This window comes from Camelus dromedarius, chromosome 16 (genome assembly GCF_036321535.1).
Source record: "Camelus dromedarius isolate mCamDro1 chromosome 16, mCamDro1.pat, whole genome shotgun sequence".
Taxonomy (NCBI): Eukaryota; Metazoa; Chordata; class Mammalia; order Artiodactyla; family Camelidae; genus Camelus; species Camelus dromedarius.
The window spans coordinates 23,248,655-23,263,906 of NC_087451.1; the positions used below are offsets into that span (position 1 = coordinate 23,248,655).

Consider the following 15,252-nt stretch of genomic DNA (forward strand, 5'->3'; position numbering starts at 1 on the left):
AGCAGATATGGAGAACTTCCACGAGATTGGAGACTTTTTCCTCTTGGGTTTAAACCTGCAGTATAAGGTTGCTGACAGACTAATTATAAATGTTTTATACGGTTTGTGCATATGTGCTCCTCTCTAAACCAATTTAATTCTCACTAATACTGATCTCGTTAATGCCCACTCAGAGAGGAAAGGAATACCCTTAATAAACTACTGATTTATTTGAGCTATTTCAACATGGAATGGGCGGAAACAGATGGAAGAGGAAAAACCATCATTTTACCCACATCTGCATTTCTTAGAGTATTTTCTGAATATTAATGAAATTAGCTTATAACTGGTACAAACAGGAAGTGGGGAAAAAATAAAGTGACAAAGTGACAGTTCCCCCTCCACCCATGAAAAACTGGGACCTTGCAAATGAGACTTTTATTGATTTTTTTTTAAGAACTAGCTTCAAGGTTAGAAATAAGATATCACAGGCAGATTTTCTTTGTCAAAAAGAGGTTAAAAAATGAGATTCATACTCGTAAGTTTATTAAAGTGGGGTTTTCTGTAAGAAAAAAAGAAAAAGACAGTGAAAGTAACAAATAGGTGAGTTATTCTCCTACCACACCTTGTCCTGCTCCTAGTGTGATGGTCCGTCTTCTCTAGACAAGGACCCCGTGCTTTCTGTCAGCTTCAGTCAAGGTGAGGTTTCCGTGCCTCGGGGTATTTTAATGAGCCAGGACTGGCTCTTAAAAGGTGCTGTGTCTAGGTCTGAGTGTTCCGCTGAGCACAGCTGTGTAAGGTGTTGCGTGCCACAAACGAGCCTAGGGCTGGGGAAGCAACGGGAAACCCTCTCTCCCCCATCTCAGATCACCCCCGTGCTACGTAACCATTTCCAAAGGCACAGGCATCTGCACCTTTTTCATTCTCCCTGGAAAAGTGGCACTAAACAGGGAACAAGTGGGAGGTGGGGTCTCGTCCAGGGACCACCATCTGGCCTGAAGACACTTCATTTAACCTCCCTGAGACTCAGTTTCCTTATCTGTAAAATGGATATAATTATGTTCTATGTTCTTATCACCTCTTAGTAGAAGAATCAAAAAAGATGTTTTATTTGCAAGCAGTGTGATAACTGGGAAGTGGTGTGTGAACATAAGAGTATTAAGGAGTGGTAAACGGCTTAAGAAGAAGCGGCACAGGAAAACATTAAAGGGAGGAAGATAGAAGGACAGACACCAGTTTTATCTGGGCTTTGTTAAAGAGAGGGAGACAGAGGTCCTCGGGATTTTCTGGAAAGTTTTAATGGCAGCTGACACTCATACTTCATAACTGTGTATATAAAACACAAAAACTGAAAATGGGGGAGTTCAGACGAGTGAAGGTTTCCTTTTTGTTTCCCCAAACGATTGCTGTCACATTGAAGATGTGGGCGGAGGCGAGATCAATCTCTTAACATTCACTGGGAAACAAGACTGAAACAAACACATGCAGCACAAATATTAAACTGCCTTCTCTCTACCGCCTGGTAAAAAAATATATTATATTTTGATATTTTTTTCTTTTTAAATTACACTGTCATCCATCCCAGCCGAAGTCCTGGCCGGTCATCTGGTAGAACTTGCGGTTGAAGGGCCGGTAGAAGTCCCGCAGCCGCTGCAGCACCTCGCGGTCGATGTCGGGGTGGGTGCGGCCCTTGGTCTTGCCCAGGCAGTGCGGCCGGCCGCTGCCCTCGGCCTTCTTGAGGCAGGGGAAGCCCTTGGTCTTGTTGAAGTAGAAGTGCTTGTCGGTGATGATGCGCTTGAGGCCCAGGAAGTCCTGCACGCGGCCCAGCTCGCCGGCCGGGTCGCGGATGAGCCGCTCGCCGCTGACGAAGAGCAGCTGGCGCAGCGGGAAGTGGCGCAGCCAGTGCTCCAGGTGCTTGGCGTAGATGCCGATCTGGATGGCGCTCCACGACGTGTCGATGAGGCCGGCGCTCCTGTTCCGGAACGTCAGGCTCTCGAAGGTGGGGATGTCGGGCCGCTTGGACAGCGTCTGCGTGTAGTCCGAGACGGCCCTGGTCACCGGGTCGCGCACCACCACGATGAGCTTGGTGTCCCTGGACATGGCCGCGATGCGCGCGGGCGCCTCGCGCGTGACGAAGTAACTGGGCGTCTTCTCCATGGTGATCTGGCCGTCCAGGGTTCTGGGCATCAGGTCCCTGCGCGGAGCAGAAAGGCACATTAGAGCCTGAAAAACGAGCGGCTCCCGCTTTTGCAGAGCGAGCTCATGCCCGGGAAGCGGGGTCGGAGCCGCCAGGCCGCGCGCTGGGCCCGCTGCTCCCGCTGCTCCCCCGACGCGGTGCGTGACCGCGGAGAAGCCGCACCTCCACTCGTGTTCTCAGTGGGAAATAATACTCCGGATCTCCTACGACTGTTGTCATGATTAAGCATCCTAATATACCTCAGAAGCTGAGTGAAGTGGCTGGCACAGAATTTTAATTTTTCTAATAATTTTTAACTCACAATGCAGTAAGAAAATAACGATCAAATTCTTTAGGTGAATTAAGAGTATCGTAATAAACACAATTATACTGCTATAAGATGGTATTAAAATACCCTGAGGCCTTTCTGTAGTTTTCTTATAAACAAAGTAGTTATATTTAACATACTATCATTGCACAGGACATAAAATACTTCTCTTTATAATTCCTGGATTTTCCTGTAACAAGGACTTTTTCAGTGATCCATCTTTTATCTAATAATTGGAAATGCCTTCCTTTCAGTAGTCTGTATCTCGGTTCCTCTCTCCACCGGCCCAACCATTATGTTAAGCTACCATGTTTAAGCCTATTTTCATGTACATCAGAGTAAATTCTGACTGTCTAATCTTAAAAACGTTCTCGATGATTCTTGTCTGTTTATTCTTCCTGATGAATGTTAGAATCATTTTGTCATGTGGAAAAAAGAAAAATCCCCTTGGGAGTCTTGATGGAGCAGAGATTGCTGCCTAGTTCAAGCATGCGTTCCTGCTGAGAACTGGGGGGTTTCAGAGCCAGTCTGAAGGTGTGAGCTGCAGAGACAAAACCTATTTATTCCTCTCGTTTAAGTGCACTGCCATTAAATCCACCATTTATTACATATTTGAAATATATATATATATATATATATATATACACACACATTCTAATTTTAAGGCACTTTAAAATTGTTTTAAAAGAGATAGATGTTGCTCAAATCAATATTAGACTAAATGTATTTTGGGGATTTATGACAGTGACTAAATGTGTTTTGTCCTTTGACCACTGGTAAGAAGAATCAAACTTGTAACTTGTATTAGAGTCACTTTTATTCCTGGAATAATCTCCACTTGATCATGATGGATTATTCTTTTAATATAGTCCTAGACTTGATTCATTATTATTTTGCTTTGGATTTTTCATCCACACTCATTAATGTGATGGTCTTGGAATTTTTCTTTTGATCAATAGCTTAATCAATTGTGAGAGCATGAATTATTTCAAAAATAAAAGTAGTTGAGAAATGTTTCATATTTTTCTATATCCTAGAGAAGTTTAAGTAGCAAAATAAATTTCTATTCCTTAACAATTTGCTGAGCATCACTTACAAAGGCATCTAATAGTGGTGCTTTCGGGGGTGACGGTAAGAAAGGAACCAGAGTCTTCAGAAACCGTTTCAGTTTCTTCTATGGTTATTGTCTCTTGTAATACTCTGCCTTGTGTCCACTTTGGCAATTAATTTTTTCCAAAAGTCATCCAGTTGAGTAGTTGAAACTATATGCTGAGTCTCAACTGTAATTTTGTTTTCTGCCCGTCTTTCTGCTTTCTAAATGACTTTCAATATTCACTTATTTGCATTTAGCTTTTCGATGCCTTCTTTATTCTTCTATTTGTTTTGTTCTTCCAATTTAATTAACTGAGTGTTTAGTTTACTTACTATTTAATATCTCTTCTCAAGTAATAACAGCACTTTGAGGGTACTATTTCCTTTTTTAATTTTAAATTTTTACTTATTTATGTATTTATTTTATAATATCACACCTAAAATTGAAGTATAGTTGATATACAATATACGCTGCAGGTGTATAATATAGTAATTGACAATTTTTAAAGGTTATACCCTATTTATAGTTACTATAAAGCACTGGCCACACTCCCCACGTCGTACAGCCCACCCTTGCAGCTTCTTTTATACCCGAGAGTTTGTACCCCTTACTCCTCCCCCTCCATCTCGCCCCTCCCCCTTCCCTCTCCCGACTGGGAACCACTAGTTCTTTTTCTACATCTGTGAGTCTGTTTTTTTTCTGTTATATTCACTAGTTTATTGTATTTTTCTAGACTCCACATGTAAGTGGTATCTTACAGTGTTTGTCTTTCTCTGACTTACTTCGCTCAGCATAATTCTCTCCAAGTCCATCCATGCTGTACACCAGAAACTAATACAACGTTTTAAATCAACTGTACTTCAATTAAAAAGCAAACAACCAATCAATCCACCCATTTAAAATATGGGCAGAAGAACTGAACATTTTTCCAAAGGAAATGCAGATGGCCAACAGAAACATGAAAATTTGCTCAACATCACTAATATCGGGGAAATGCAAATCAAAATCACAATGAGACATCATCTCACACCTGTCAGAATGGCCATCATTGAAAAGAACACAAATAAATGTTGGCAAGGATGTGGAGAAAAGGGAACCCTTGTACACTGTTGGTGGGAATGTAAATTGGTGCAGCCACTGTAAAAACAGAACTACCATATGGCCCAGCAATTCCACTCCTGGGCATATATCCAAGAAAAAGAAAAACATTAATTCAAAAAGAGCCATACACCCTGCTATTAACAGCAAGATTATTTATATTTGCCAAGAGATGGAAGCATCCTAAGTGCACATCAATAGATGAATAGATAAAGAAGATATAGCATATATATATACATATATATATATAATGGAATACAACTCACCCCTAAAAAGGGATATTTTGCCATTTGCAGCCCTTCATTTTTTTTTTTTTTTCACTTTAAAAACCAGAATTTTGTAACTGGTATAAACATTTCCAATGCATCAAAAACAACAAAATACCTAGAAATAAACTTAACCAAGGAGGTTACCTATACTCTGAAAACTATGAAACATTGATGAAGGAAATTGAGGATGATACAAAGAAATGGAAAGACATCTTGTGCTCTTGGATTGGAAGAATCAACATTATCAAAATGGCCATACTACCCAAAGCAATTCATAGATCCAGTGCAACCCCTGTCAAAATGCTCATGATATTTTTCACAGGATTTGAACAAACAATTCCAAAATTTATATGGAATCATGAAAGACTTGAATGGCCAAAGAAAGAAAAAAAACCTACAAAAGATTGCTTTCTTCCTTCCTTCCTTCCTTCCTTCCTTCCTTCCTTCCTTCCTTCCTTCCTTCCTTCCTTCCTTCCTTCCTTCTTTCCTTCCTTCCTTCCTTCCTTCCTTCCTTCCTTCCTTCCTTTCTTTCTTTCTTCATTTTGTTCTCTTTTCTTATGGTTTGATGACTAGAGAAGTTCTTTAACATCAGTTGTAAAGCTGGTTTGATGGTGCTGAATTCTTTTAGCTTTTGATTTCTCCATCAAATCTGAATGAAAAGCCTTGCAGGGTAGAGGATTCTTGGTTCTAAGTATTTCCCTTTCATCACTTTAAATATATCGTGCCACTCCTGGCCTGAAGGGTTTCTGCTGAAAAATCAGCTGGCAACTTTATGGAATCTCCCTTGTATGTTATTTGTTGCTTTTTTCTTGCTGATGTTAATATTTTCTCTTTATCCTTAATTTTTGTCAATTTGATTAGTGTGTACCTTGCTGTGCTCCTCTTTGGGTTGATTCTGTGTGGAAATTTCTGCATTTCCTGGACTCGGGTGACTTTTCCTTTCCCAAGTGGGGAAGTTTTCAGTTATTATCTCTTCAAAAATTTTCTCAGGCCCTTTCTCTCTCTCCTCTCTTTCTGGGACCCGTATAACGTGAGCATTAGTGCACTTCACGTTGTCTCAGAGTTCTCTTAAACTGACCTCATTCCTTTTCATTTTTTTTTCTGTTCTGCAGTAGTGATTTCCACTAACCTATCTTCTAGCTCACTGATCCATTCTTCTGCCTCATTTAGTCTAATCTTGGTTCCTTCTAGTGTGCTACTCATTTCAGTGATTTTATTCTTCAATTCTGTTTGGCTGTTCTTTATATTTTCCAACTCTTTGCTAAAAACTTCACTCTGTGCACCTACACTCCTCTTGAGTTCTCTGAACATCTTCACATCACTTATTTCTTCTATTGGGATTTTATCTTGTGCCTTGGCCTGCGAGCTATTTCTCTGCCACCTCATGTTGTCTATCTTTCTATTTGTATTTTTAGGTAGTTTAGTTATGTTTCTCAACCTTGGAAAGCTAGCCCTCTGTGGGAGATGTCCTATGTGTCCCAGCAGTGCACTCCTCTCTTGCCACCCAGGGGCCAGGGTCCAGCCAGTCCCATTGCAGAGTCTGGCCTGGGTGTGTGGACTCCTTCCGCAAGCTTTGGGATTGTTATTTCCTTATTTCTGGTATCTCCCTCACAGCTGGATGAGGTTGGACTAGAGGCTTATGCAGGTTTCCTGGCAGGAGGAGCCGGTGCCTGCCCACTGCTGGGTGAGGCTTGGTCCTGGACCTCTGGTGGGCAAGGCCGTGTCTAGAGGCCTTTGTGGCTCAGGAAGGCTGCTGATGGGTGGGGCTGTGTCCCCACCCTGTACGTTGTTTGGCCTGAGGCTTCCCTGCAGGCTGTTGGGTGGAGCTAGGTCTCGGTGCTAATGATTCAATCAAGATGTCAGCCTCCAGGAAAGCTCATGTTGATGAACACTCCTGGAATGCCCGCCACGAGCTTTTATGTCTCCTGATTGAGCCGCAACTGCCCCCCATGTCCCCAGCAGACCTTCCAAGACCAGCAGCCAGGTCTGGCCCAGGTTCCTGTGAAATCACTGCCTCTGCCCTTGGCCCCAGCACATGTAAGATTCTGTGTACACGTCTTAAAAGAGTGAAGTCTCTGTCTCCCCCAGTCCCGTGGGGCTCCTGGAGTGAAGCCTCACTGGCCTTCAAAACCAGATGTCCTGGGGTCCCCTCCCAATGCTGGAACCTGGACTGGGGAGCCTGAGCTGATGTGGGGCTCAGAGCACTCACTCCTATGGGAGGGCCTCTGAGATTTAATTATCCTTCAGCTTGTGGGCCGCCCGTCTGGGGGATACGGGGCCCAGTTATGTTGTGAGCACACCCCTTCTACCTTCCTGCTGGGGTTCCCTCTTCGTTTCCAGGTGAGGAAGATCTTTTTTTTGCCAGGCTCCAGTCTTTTTTAAATCAATGGTTGTTTAGCAGTCATTGGGGTTTTGCTGTAGTCGTGAGGAGAGGTGAGCTTGTGGTCCTGCTGCTCTGCCATCTTGACTGAAAATCGAGGGTACTGTTCCCTTTAAATACAGACCTGGTCAAAATCTACAAGTTTTGACATGTACTGCTGTCATTTGCATAACTTCACAAATATTTCATAATTGCATTTTTTATTTCCTTTTTGGTCCTGGTGTTATCTAGGATTGCTTTTATTTTTATTAAATTCTGATGGTTGATTTGCCATTTTTCTAAATTTTGTTACTAATTTCTATTTTGCCTTTGTACTAAAGGATGTACTCTGTGTTATGAGTTTGCCTTTGACTTCCTATAATTTTGTTCCTCCTACACTATCTGCTAATCATATATTATGAAAAATTTCAAACATACCCCAAAGTAGAGAGAATTGCAACATAAATCTCATATACTTTACATCCAACTTCAAAAAATAACTGATGTTAATTTAATTTCATCCTTAACCTTCCATTTATACGCCCCCTAGCCCCAAATGAAGTCATCATATCAATTGGTTCATAAACAATCCGGTTTGCATCTGCATTATACCTGGCACAGATTCTTCAACATTTGTGGCAATAGCCACTGACCCTGGATTCATTTCATGATGCAGATTTTGTCACATTTTTACTTTCTTTAATATTTCAGTCAGGTTAGCTTTTTTTTTTTTTTTTTGGAGGGGGAAATGATACGTAGATGCCTGGTTTCTGTTGCTTTTTCGTTGTTGTAAGAAATCTGCAGTTCCTTTCTCAAAAGAACTTTTCAAATGCCCCCATTCCTTCAGTATAGCTCAAGCGCTGGGTAAGACAAAGCAGAGACCAAGGAAGTCAGCACTGACACAAGGGAGATGCAGACGGTCCTTCCTGCCTGTGCGATGCCGGTGCCCCCGTATGACACGGATCTACGGGTTCTGTCACCGTACAACCCCCTTCCTGGAACTAGACACTGGCTAGACTAACCTACTGTGGAAGCTCAGTTACACTTTTATCAAGTGAGCCAGGGGATCTCTCTAGACACTGTTGGACAATCTCAATGAGAGAAACTGGATCAAAAGTGTGAAAACCTTTTAGACAGTGAAAGCAAACATCAGATACCACTGAAACAGTAAGAAAGAGTATTTGTTGCTTTTTTAAAAAAAAAGTCAGCATTCTTGTCACCTTTCCTGTAATCTCTTACTTTTAACTCCCCAACCTCATATTTCGGCCAGTGAAACAGAGACAACGCGCTTCACTCGGGAAGTCCTGGTGGGCAGGCCCAGCCCTCCTTCCGGCCGGCTCTGGGGAAAAGCTCAGGTCCCCACAGCCCTTCCGCAGAGCTTAGAGCTGCAGATTGTGTCAGGCTGGAGGAGAGACAACTAATATCTCTGAAAAGAGAGACCATATTTTAAGTTGCAATAGGGTAGGGAAAAGAGCTTTCCAGAGTGGGAGTTTGAAGAGGAAACAGCTAAAATAAGATTTCATAAGAAAAACACATCATTCTGTCCTCTGCAGTGTGAGGGGAGCTGACTGGCTTAGCCTGGGGTCGGTCGGGGCTGACTTGGGCTGCCTGCAGGCTACCTTCTGCAGAAAGGAAGATGTGATTATGTAAATACATCCTTAAGGAGGCTTACACTGTAGACAACAGTTGCTTTGTGAAAGGGCTCACAACAGGATTCTTTAAATAGCAATCTCCCTTTTAATTTCTGTATTCAGTTTTCAATTACAACTGGAATACTGATGCTCAAGAAGAGCTCCTGGATCATGTAAAGTGAAATGCACATGCATTCTGGAGTGTCATATTTTGAAATGTTTAGGAGAATTTAGAAATAAATCTACCTTCCTTACTCAAGTGAGGCACATCCTGTGACTCTGCTCCTTGCGAGCACTTGTCCTGGGCTGGACCGGAGCCATCCCAGTAGGAGGAGAGCTGTGCAGAAACACCAGGCAGCCTCTGGGAGTGGGAGGATGTGTGCAGTGAGAAGACATGTGAGATTTGCACAGGGACAGAACAAGTCCAGGTGGGGAGTGAGAAAGTCCACTGAGTGACGGAGCAGGTGGGTCCTAGACGCCTTAATGTCCAGGTGGACAGTGGAGGCTGTTCCAACTGCACCTCTACATGGTGAGAACCTGGAGACAGGTCTAATAGGCATGGGGAAGGAGAACTGGGGAGAAACTAGAATTATAAGGAAAAATGAGAGAATCTTATTTGTTTCTTCCTGAAGATGAGGAGAAGAAGGGGTTTCACAAGCAAATTAAGATTTATGACAAGGTGGGTCGCACACATTTGTTCCTTGTCCCTAAAAAACAAAATGAGAAGTCACAATAGCCAAAAAGTAGAAGCAACATCAGAGTCCATAGACAGCTGAACGGGTAAACAAATTGTGACCTTTGCAGACAGTGGAATATTATTCAGCCTTTAAAAAGGGAATTTTTGACACCTGCTGCAACATGAATGAACTGCAAGGCCATGATGCCAAGTGAAGTAAGCCAGTGACAGGAGGACAAATATTGTGTGATTCCACTTACATGAGGTCCTTAGACGAGTCAAATCCATATAGACAGAAAGTGGAACAGTGGCTGCCAGGGTCTGAGGGATGGGAATGAGTCAGTGTTTTATGGGGACAGTTTGATTTTGCCAGATGAAGACCCCGGAGTCCACCAGCCAGGTGGGCTCGCTGCATTCAAGGAGGCCAGGACTAAGGAGACCCCTGTCTGTTCCATGCTCCCTCTGTGCCTGAACCATCACTGCTAGAAGGCAACATTCACGGAGAGGGCTATGACCAGTGACAGATGCGGGGCAGCCAAGAATGCAAGTCACGGTGTCTTAGGAAGAACACGATGAAGCATTTACCACGAACCAAGATCTGGTGCATTACTGCGTCTCACAACAGTGCAAAGCTAGAATTACTGGTATAATTTCTCAGATGAAGAAACAGGCTCAGAGAGGGAAGTGACCTGTGCAAAGACACACAGTCAAGAGTGAAAGAGACAGAATGAAAATCCAGGTCCTTTCTGCTCTAAAGCACCCAGTCCTTCAACCTCCCCATTAACCAGGCAACAGCAGCAGGAGTCTTGGTTGATGTTACAGCCGTCTTTGACATTCTAGAAAAACAGAAGGATGTTAAATGTACTACTTCCGTTCTCATCTCAGTATTAATCATTCTGCCCAGAGTCTTGCACACAGGTAACAGACATCACATGTTTTTCAAAGACTTTCTTCTGTCAGGGGAGGACCGGAGCTGTAAGGCAAAGGTAATTTACCTTGAAAAATAAATAAATCTGGCCCAAGTACACATGCTTTCTTTTTAGTCTCTACGACCAAACAAAACCACGTGCCTGTTATTGGAAGCCTCTGGCAGCAGAAAATTCAAGGGAAAACATGCTCTTTTCATGGCCATGGCCTGAAGGTGGTTCCCGTGGGGACCTGATGTGTGAGCCCAGAGCAGAGGAGGCGGCCGCCTGCCTCCCTCGGGCCAAGTCCAGCCATGTCAGTATTTCTTTTCCTGCTGATGTTCTGAGGGCCCCCACTCCAAATGTGCCTTGTAAGGCTGGAAAGACAAATCCCTTTTGTTGTTTTGTGAGTTGGTTTCTATGGGCGAGGAACACTTACGGCTGCAAACCGGCTCCCACACTGACCCCGTCTTGGGGAGCAGCTCTTGTAAAACCAAACAATCAAGATAGTCAATCATCAGACGTAAATTAAAGGCTGGTACAGGTCGCACTGCCCTTGGTAGCAGAGTCCTACGAAACCTCTCCACAGTCAAGCAGAGAGAGAGAAGGAGCTGGTTCTCACCCTCCCTGGGCTTTGTGACAAAGCAAAAAAGCTTATTTCAAGAAAGCAACACAATGTTCCTTGGCACTGCAGAGGCGGCGAGAGAAGTCAAAGATTCTCGGTCATTTGGGGGAACCTCATGAAAGGGCAGGAAAGGCACCTGTATCCAGGGCAGAGAGAAGGACAGCCCCGAAAGGGAGGGGCAGGGGGTGCCTCGGGTCGTAAGTTCAAGCAATGATCCTTTATGTTTGTAAAGAACCGCAGAGTCTCCTGAGCAATCCTACAATTTATTATCATTCGCTGACTCTTAGGAAATACAAAAATAGACCAAGACTCATTGCTTCACCCTCTGATTTTCTCCTTTTAAGTTTGCTTCATTGGGGAACTCATGAACTTGTAAAATTTAAAATCTCATTCTTAACCCAGAGCACTGCATCTCAGACTCTGGTTTAAAATTGTGTCTGGCTTCTGGGAAGTGACACCTTCTCCCAAAGTCCCATCAGGATATCAGAGAACATCCTGAGAGCAAGCCCTAACAGCATCAAGAACTAAAACCCACAGACATCATGACGTCAGGATCTACGAGGCACCCAGAGCCCAGGAAAGCACCTGGAAAAGGACAGGAGCTTGTCGCCTGTTCACAGAGGGTCAGTGTCTGGACATCAGACGTCCCCTATGCGCCAAGCTAGAAAGCGATGACTGTTCTTCTGGTCCCCGAGCCCAGAACTCAGCACGCGGAGAGCGAGCGTCTCCTCACAGCCCGCACCCTGTGCTGCTGTGTCTCGCCCTCCTGCTGCCCTGGCAGAGAGCCAGGCTTTGAAAAGTATTAGTAAATTTTTTTTTCAGAATTTGAGAATAAAGTATCTCATAGGCGTTCACACAGAAAGGCAGGCAAAGTAACACGTTAACTAGGCCACTGACAAATGAAGGGGGAGAGGGAGTCTGGCACTGGCCTGAGTAACAGGCGCCTAAAGAGAAAAAAAGACCCTACAGGCGACCTTGAGAAAAAAGTGACCTTCAGATTACATTTCAGTTGGACAATAATAGATGCAGCAAAAATAAAGCTCAAGAATGAAGTCAAAGTCCAAGAAAGTGAGGGAACATCTAAGTTCAGTCAGAGTAGAACTAAGTCTTAAAGAATGGTTCTAAATCTAGCTATAAAAATGACACACGTACATCTGGAGAAAACTCTAACTCGTAAAAGGCACCTGCAGCCCAGTGCTCACAGCAGCACTAGTTACGGTAGCCAAGACGTGGAAACAGCCTAAGCGCCCAGCGACAGATGAGTGGGTGAAGAAGCGGCGGTATGTTTATACACGACGGATGCTACTCAGCTGTAACAAGGAATGAAGTAACGCCATGTGCAGCAGCATGGATGGGCCTGGAGACTGTCATACTAAGTGAAGTCAGTCAGAGAGAGACAAGCATCATATGTCACTTACATCTGGAACCCCCCCAAAATGATACAGATGAACTTACTTACAAACCGGAAGTAGAGCCACAGACAGAGAGAACAAACTACAGTGACCGAAGGGGGGGGGGTGAATTAGCAGTTGGGGAGTAGCAGACACGCACTCCTATATACTGAACAGATAAACAACGAGGCACCACTGTGCAGCACAGGGGACTACATTCAATGCCTTGTAATAGCCTATAACGGAATAGAATCTGAAAAGGAACATTTACGTGAGAAAAGACCACAGATAACAGGTGTGTGTGGGTGGGTGCGAGGGAGGCAGGCAGGGAGAGGGCGTGACGGGTTACGGGGAGACAGGCAGCAGACGCAGAACGCGCTGGAGAGAGCACGGCAGGAGGACGGTGCCCTCCTGAGCCACCGCACCGCAGACAGAGGTGAGAGGTGTCTCAGAAGCCCCGCCCCCAGCACCGGGGGTTCACAGAGTGGGGGGTGTTCTGAGAAGACACGCAGCTGGATGGAAACAGAGCTTGGCTGACACTCTGGTCCTCCCGCCCCCAGTTCACTTTTCTTTCCAGGATACAGCATTCTTCTCGAATCCTGGAAATGCAGTATGCTCAGGGTCTGGCCACCTGGAGGTTCCAGCTCCCTTAAAAAGTAAAGTCCATCCCTGGAGGGGAGTCCCCTTACAATCCTTTTGAAGCAGGAGAGGTACATCTCCTGATAAAGGGAGAATTGATTTTTCTTCGTCCTCTTTGGTAATTTTAACCGTGTTCTAAGACCTACAGTCCAGAAAGGGATGTGGAATTCCTGATCAAAGTGCGCAGGGCACAGCCGAGGGCGGGCGGGCAGCCCCCCCAGCTCTGCAGCGTCTTCCACGCAGACCCCCATCTAAGCTCATCTGGCCCCTGATGGTCTGATAAATGATGGGTTTGAGAGCTGTGCTGCCAGCTTGTATGTGACTGCGGACAGCTGCCCCCCACGGAGCCCTCCCAATGGCCTGGAATTAGCGGTCTTTGCACAAGTGCCACTGGAGCTATGGGAAGACACGTGCCTTCCTGGCCAGGAAATGGACAAGGGAGGAGAGCGGGGAAGCTGAGAGGCTGAGGGCATGAGGGGGAGGCCCTGACACTGTGGGAAGGCTCTCTGTTACATTTTGACAATGGTACATTTTTTTGTTTGGTTTGATTGCCTTGATTTTTCCTCCCTGTCTATTAGGTTTTGGACACAGAGGAGCTTCTGATCAATATATCTTTAAAGCTGAAAACAAGAGAAGCAACATGAAGCTGTGATTTTGTAGGGTCTGGGGCCCTGGACTGCCTGGATGTTCTTTCTAAAGTCTGCCATTGGTACCCTGCCATCTGCTTCCCTGGTTTTGAACAGCAGAAAATTACCCATATTGAATGTAGTCTGGTACAGCCATTATGGAACACAGTATGGAGATTCCTCAAAAAACTAAAAATAGACTTACCATATGATCCAGCAGTCCCACTCCTGGGCATATATCCAGAGGGAACTCTAATTTGAAAACATACATGCACCCCAACGTTCAAAGCAGCACTGCATACAATAGCCAAGACATGGAAGCAACCTAAACGTCTATTGACCAATGACTGGATAGAGAAGATGTGGTATATTTATACAGTGGAATACTACTCAGCCACAAAAAAGAATAAAATAATGACATTTGCAGCAACCTGGATGGACCTGGAGATCATCATTCTAAGTGAAGTAAGCCAGAAAGAGAAAGAAAAATATCATATGATATCACTCATATGTGGAATCTAAAAAAAAGAAAAAGGACACTAATGAACTCATCTACAAAACACAAATAGACTCACAGACATAGTAAACAATTTTATGTTTACCAGGGGAAAAGGGTGGAAGGGATAAACTTGGGAGTTTTGAGATTTGCAAATGTTAGGCACTATATATAAAAATAGATGGAAAAAAACCAAAAGTTTCTTCTGTACAGCTCAGGGAACTATGTTCAATATCTTGTAATAACCTTTAATGAAAAAGAACATAAAAACGAATATATGTATATATGTGCATGACTGGGACATTGTGCTGTACACCAGAAACTGACACATTGTAACTGACTGTATTTGAATTAAAAAAGAAAATTACCTACATTCTGTCTCTCTAATAGAACTTCCAAAATAATCACACTCTTTGACATAAAATAAACCTCCACAATAACGGCATGATCGTGAAGTGAGGCACGCAGACAAAGCAAGCTTCAGGAGAGACGTCAACAAGTGTCTGTGGAGCCATCACACATGTCACTAGGAAGGAGAAAACCGCTCCAACAGGGACACAGGTGGAGGGCGTCCCAGGGCTCTTAGACAAGAAGCACTCAGCTCAGTCGCACCATCTGCGAAGTCCCATGTATCGCACAGACCGATTTATTAAACTGTCCCTGAGGGCTGGCACAGTGCCACTTGTAACGTTAAACATCTGCTCTCATGACTAACGGGGCTCTGGTCCCTGGAAAGTGCTTCTCCAGACCTCCTGCTCTGTGTCTTCCAAACAAAAGATCTGAATGCTGGGGACAAACGTGGTTTTGTGTTGCTGCCAACACTGTGGATGGACATTGCTTCTGGTTTTCTGGAGGCCTGAGGGAGGGAAGGAATTAGCTGAGAGAAAACTTAGGTAACTTATCGAGTGCTTCGTGTCGGCTAGCGTGAAGTAGCTGCTTGATACAAAAGCATCGTTTGCAA

General features: G+C 44.2%; 1 protein-coding gene and 1 long non-coding RNA gene across 2 annotated transcripts in view; one reads left to right on the forward strand and one right to left on the reverse strand.

Moving 5' to 3' along the window:
- The window catches only part of LOC116157666 (uncharacterized), a 38,173-nt gene extending 24,284 nt beyond the window's left edge, over nucleotides 1-13,889 (forward strand). Inside the window, exon 3 of the long non-coding RNA XR_004141757.2 lies at nucleotides 13,748-13,889. This is a non-coding gene — a long non-coding RNA (uncharacterized LOC116157666). The remainder of the gene's footprint in view (nucleotides 1-13,747) is intronic.
- The window catches only part of HS3ST3A1 (heparan sulfate-glucosamine 3-sulfotransferase 3A1), a 76,821-nt gene continuing 62,072 nt past the window's right edge, over nucleotides 504-15,252 (reverse strand). Inside the window, exon 2 of the mRNA XM_031467584.2 lies at nucleotides 504-2,173. Coding sequence (XP_031323444.2) covers nucleotides 1,552-2,173 — 622 coding nt within the window. The 3' untranslated portion in view covers nucleotides 504-1,551. The remainder of the gene's footprint in view (nucleotides 2,174-15,252) is intronic.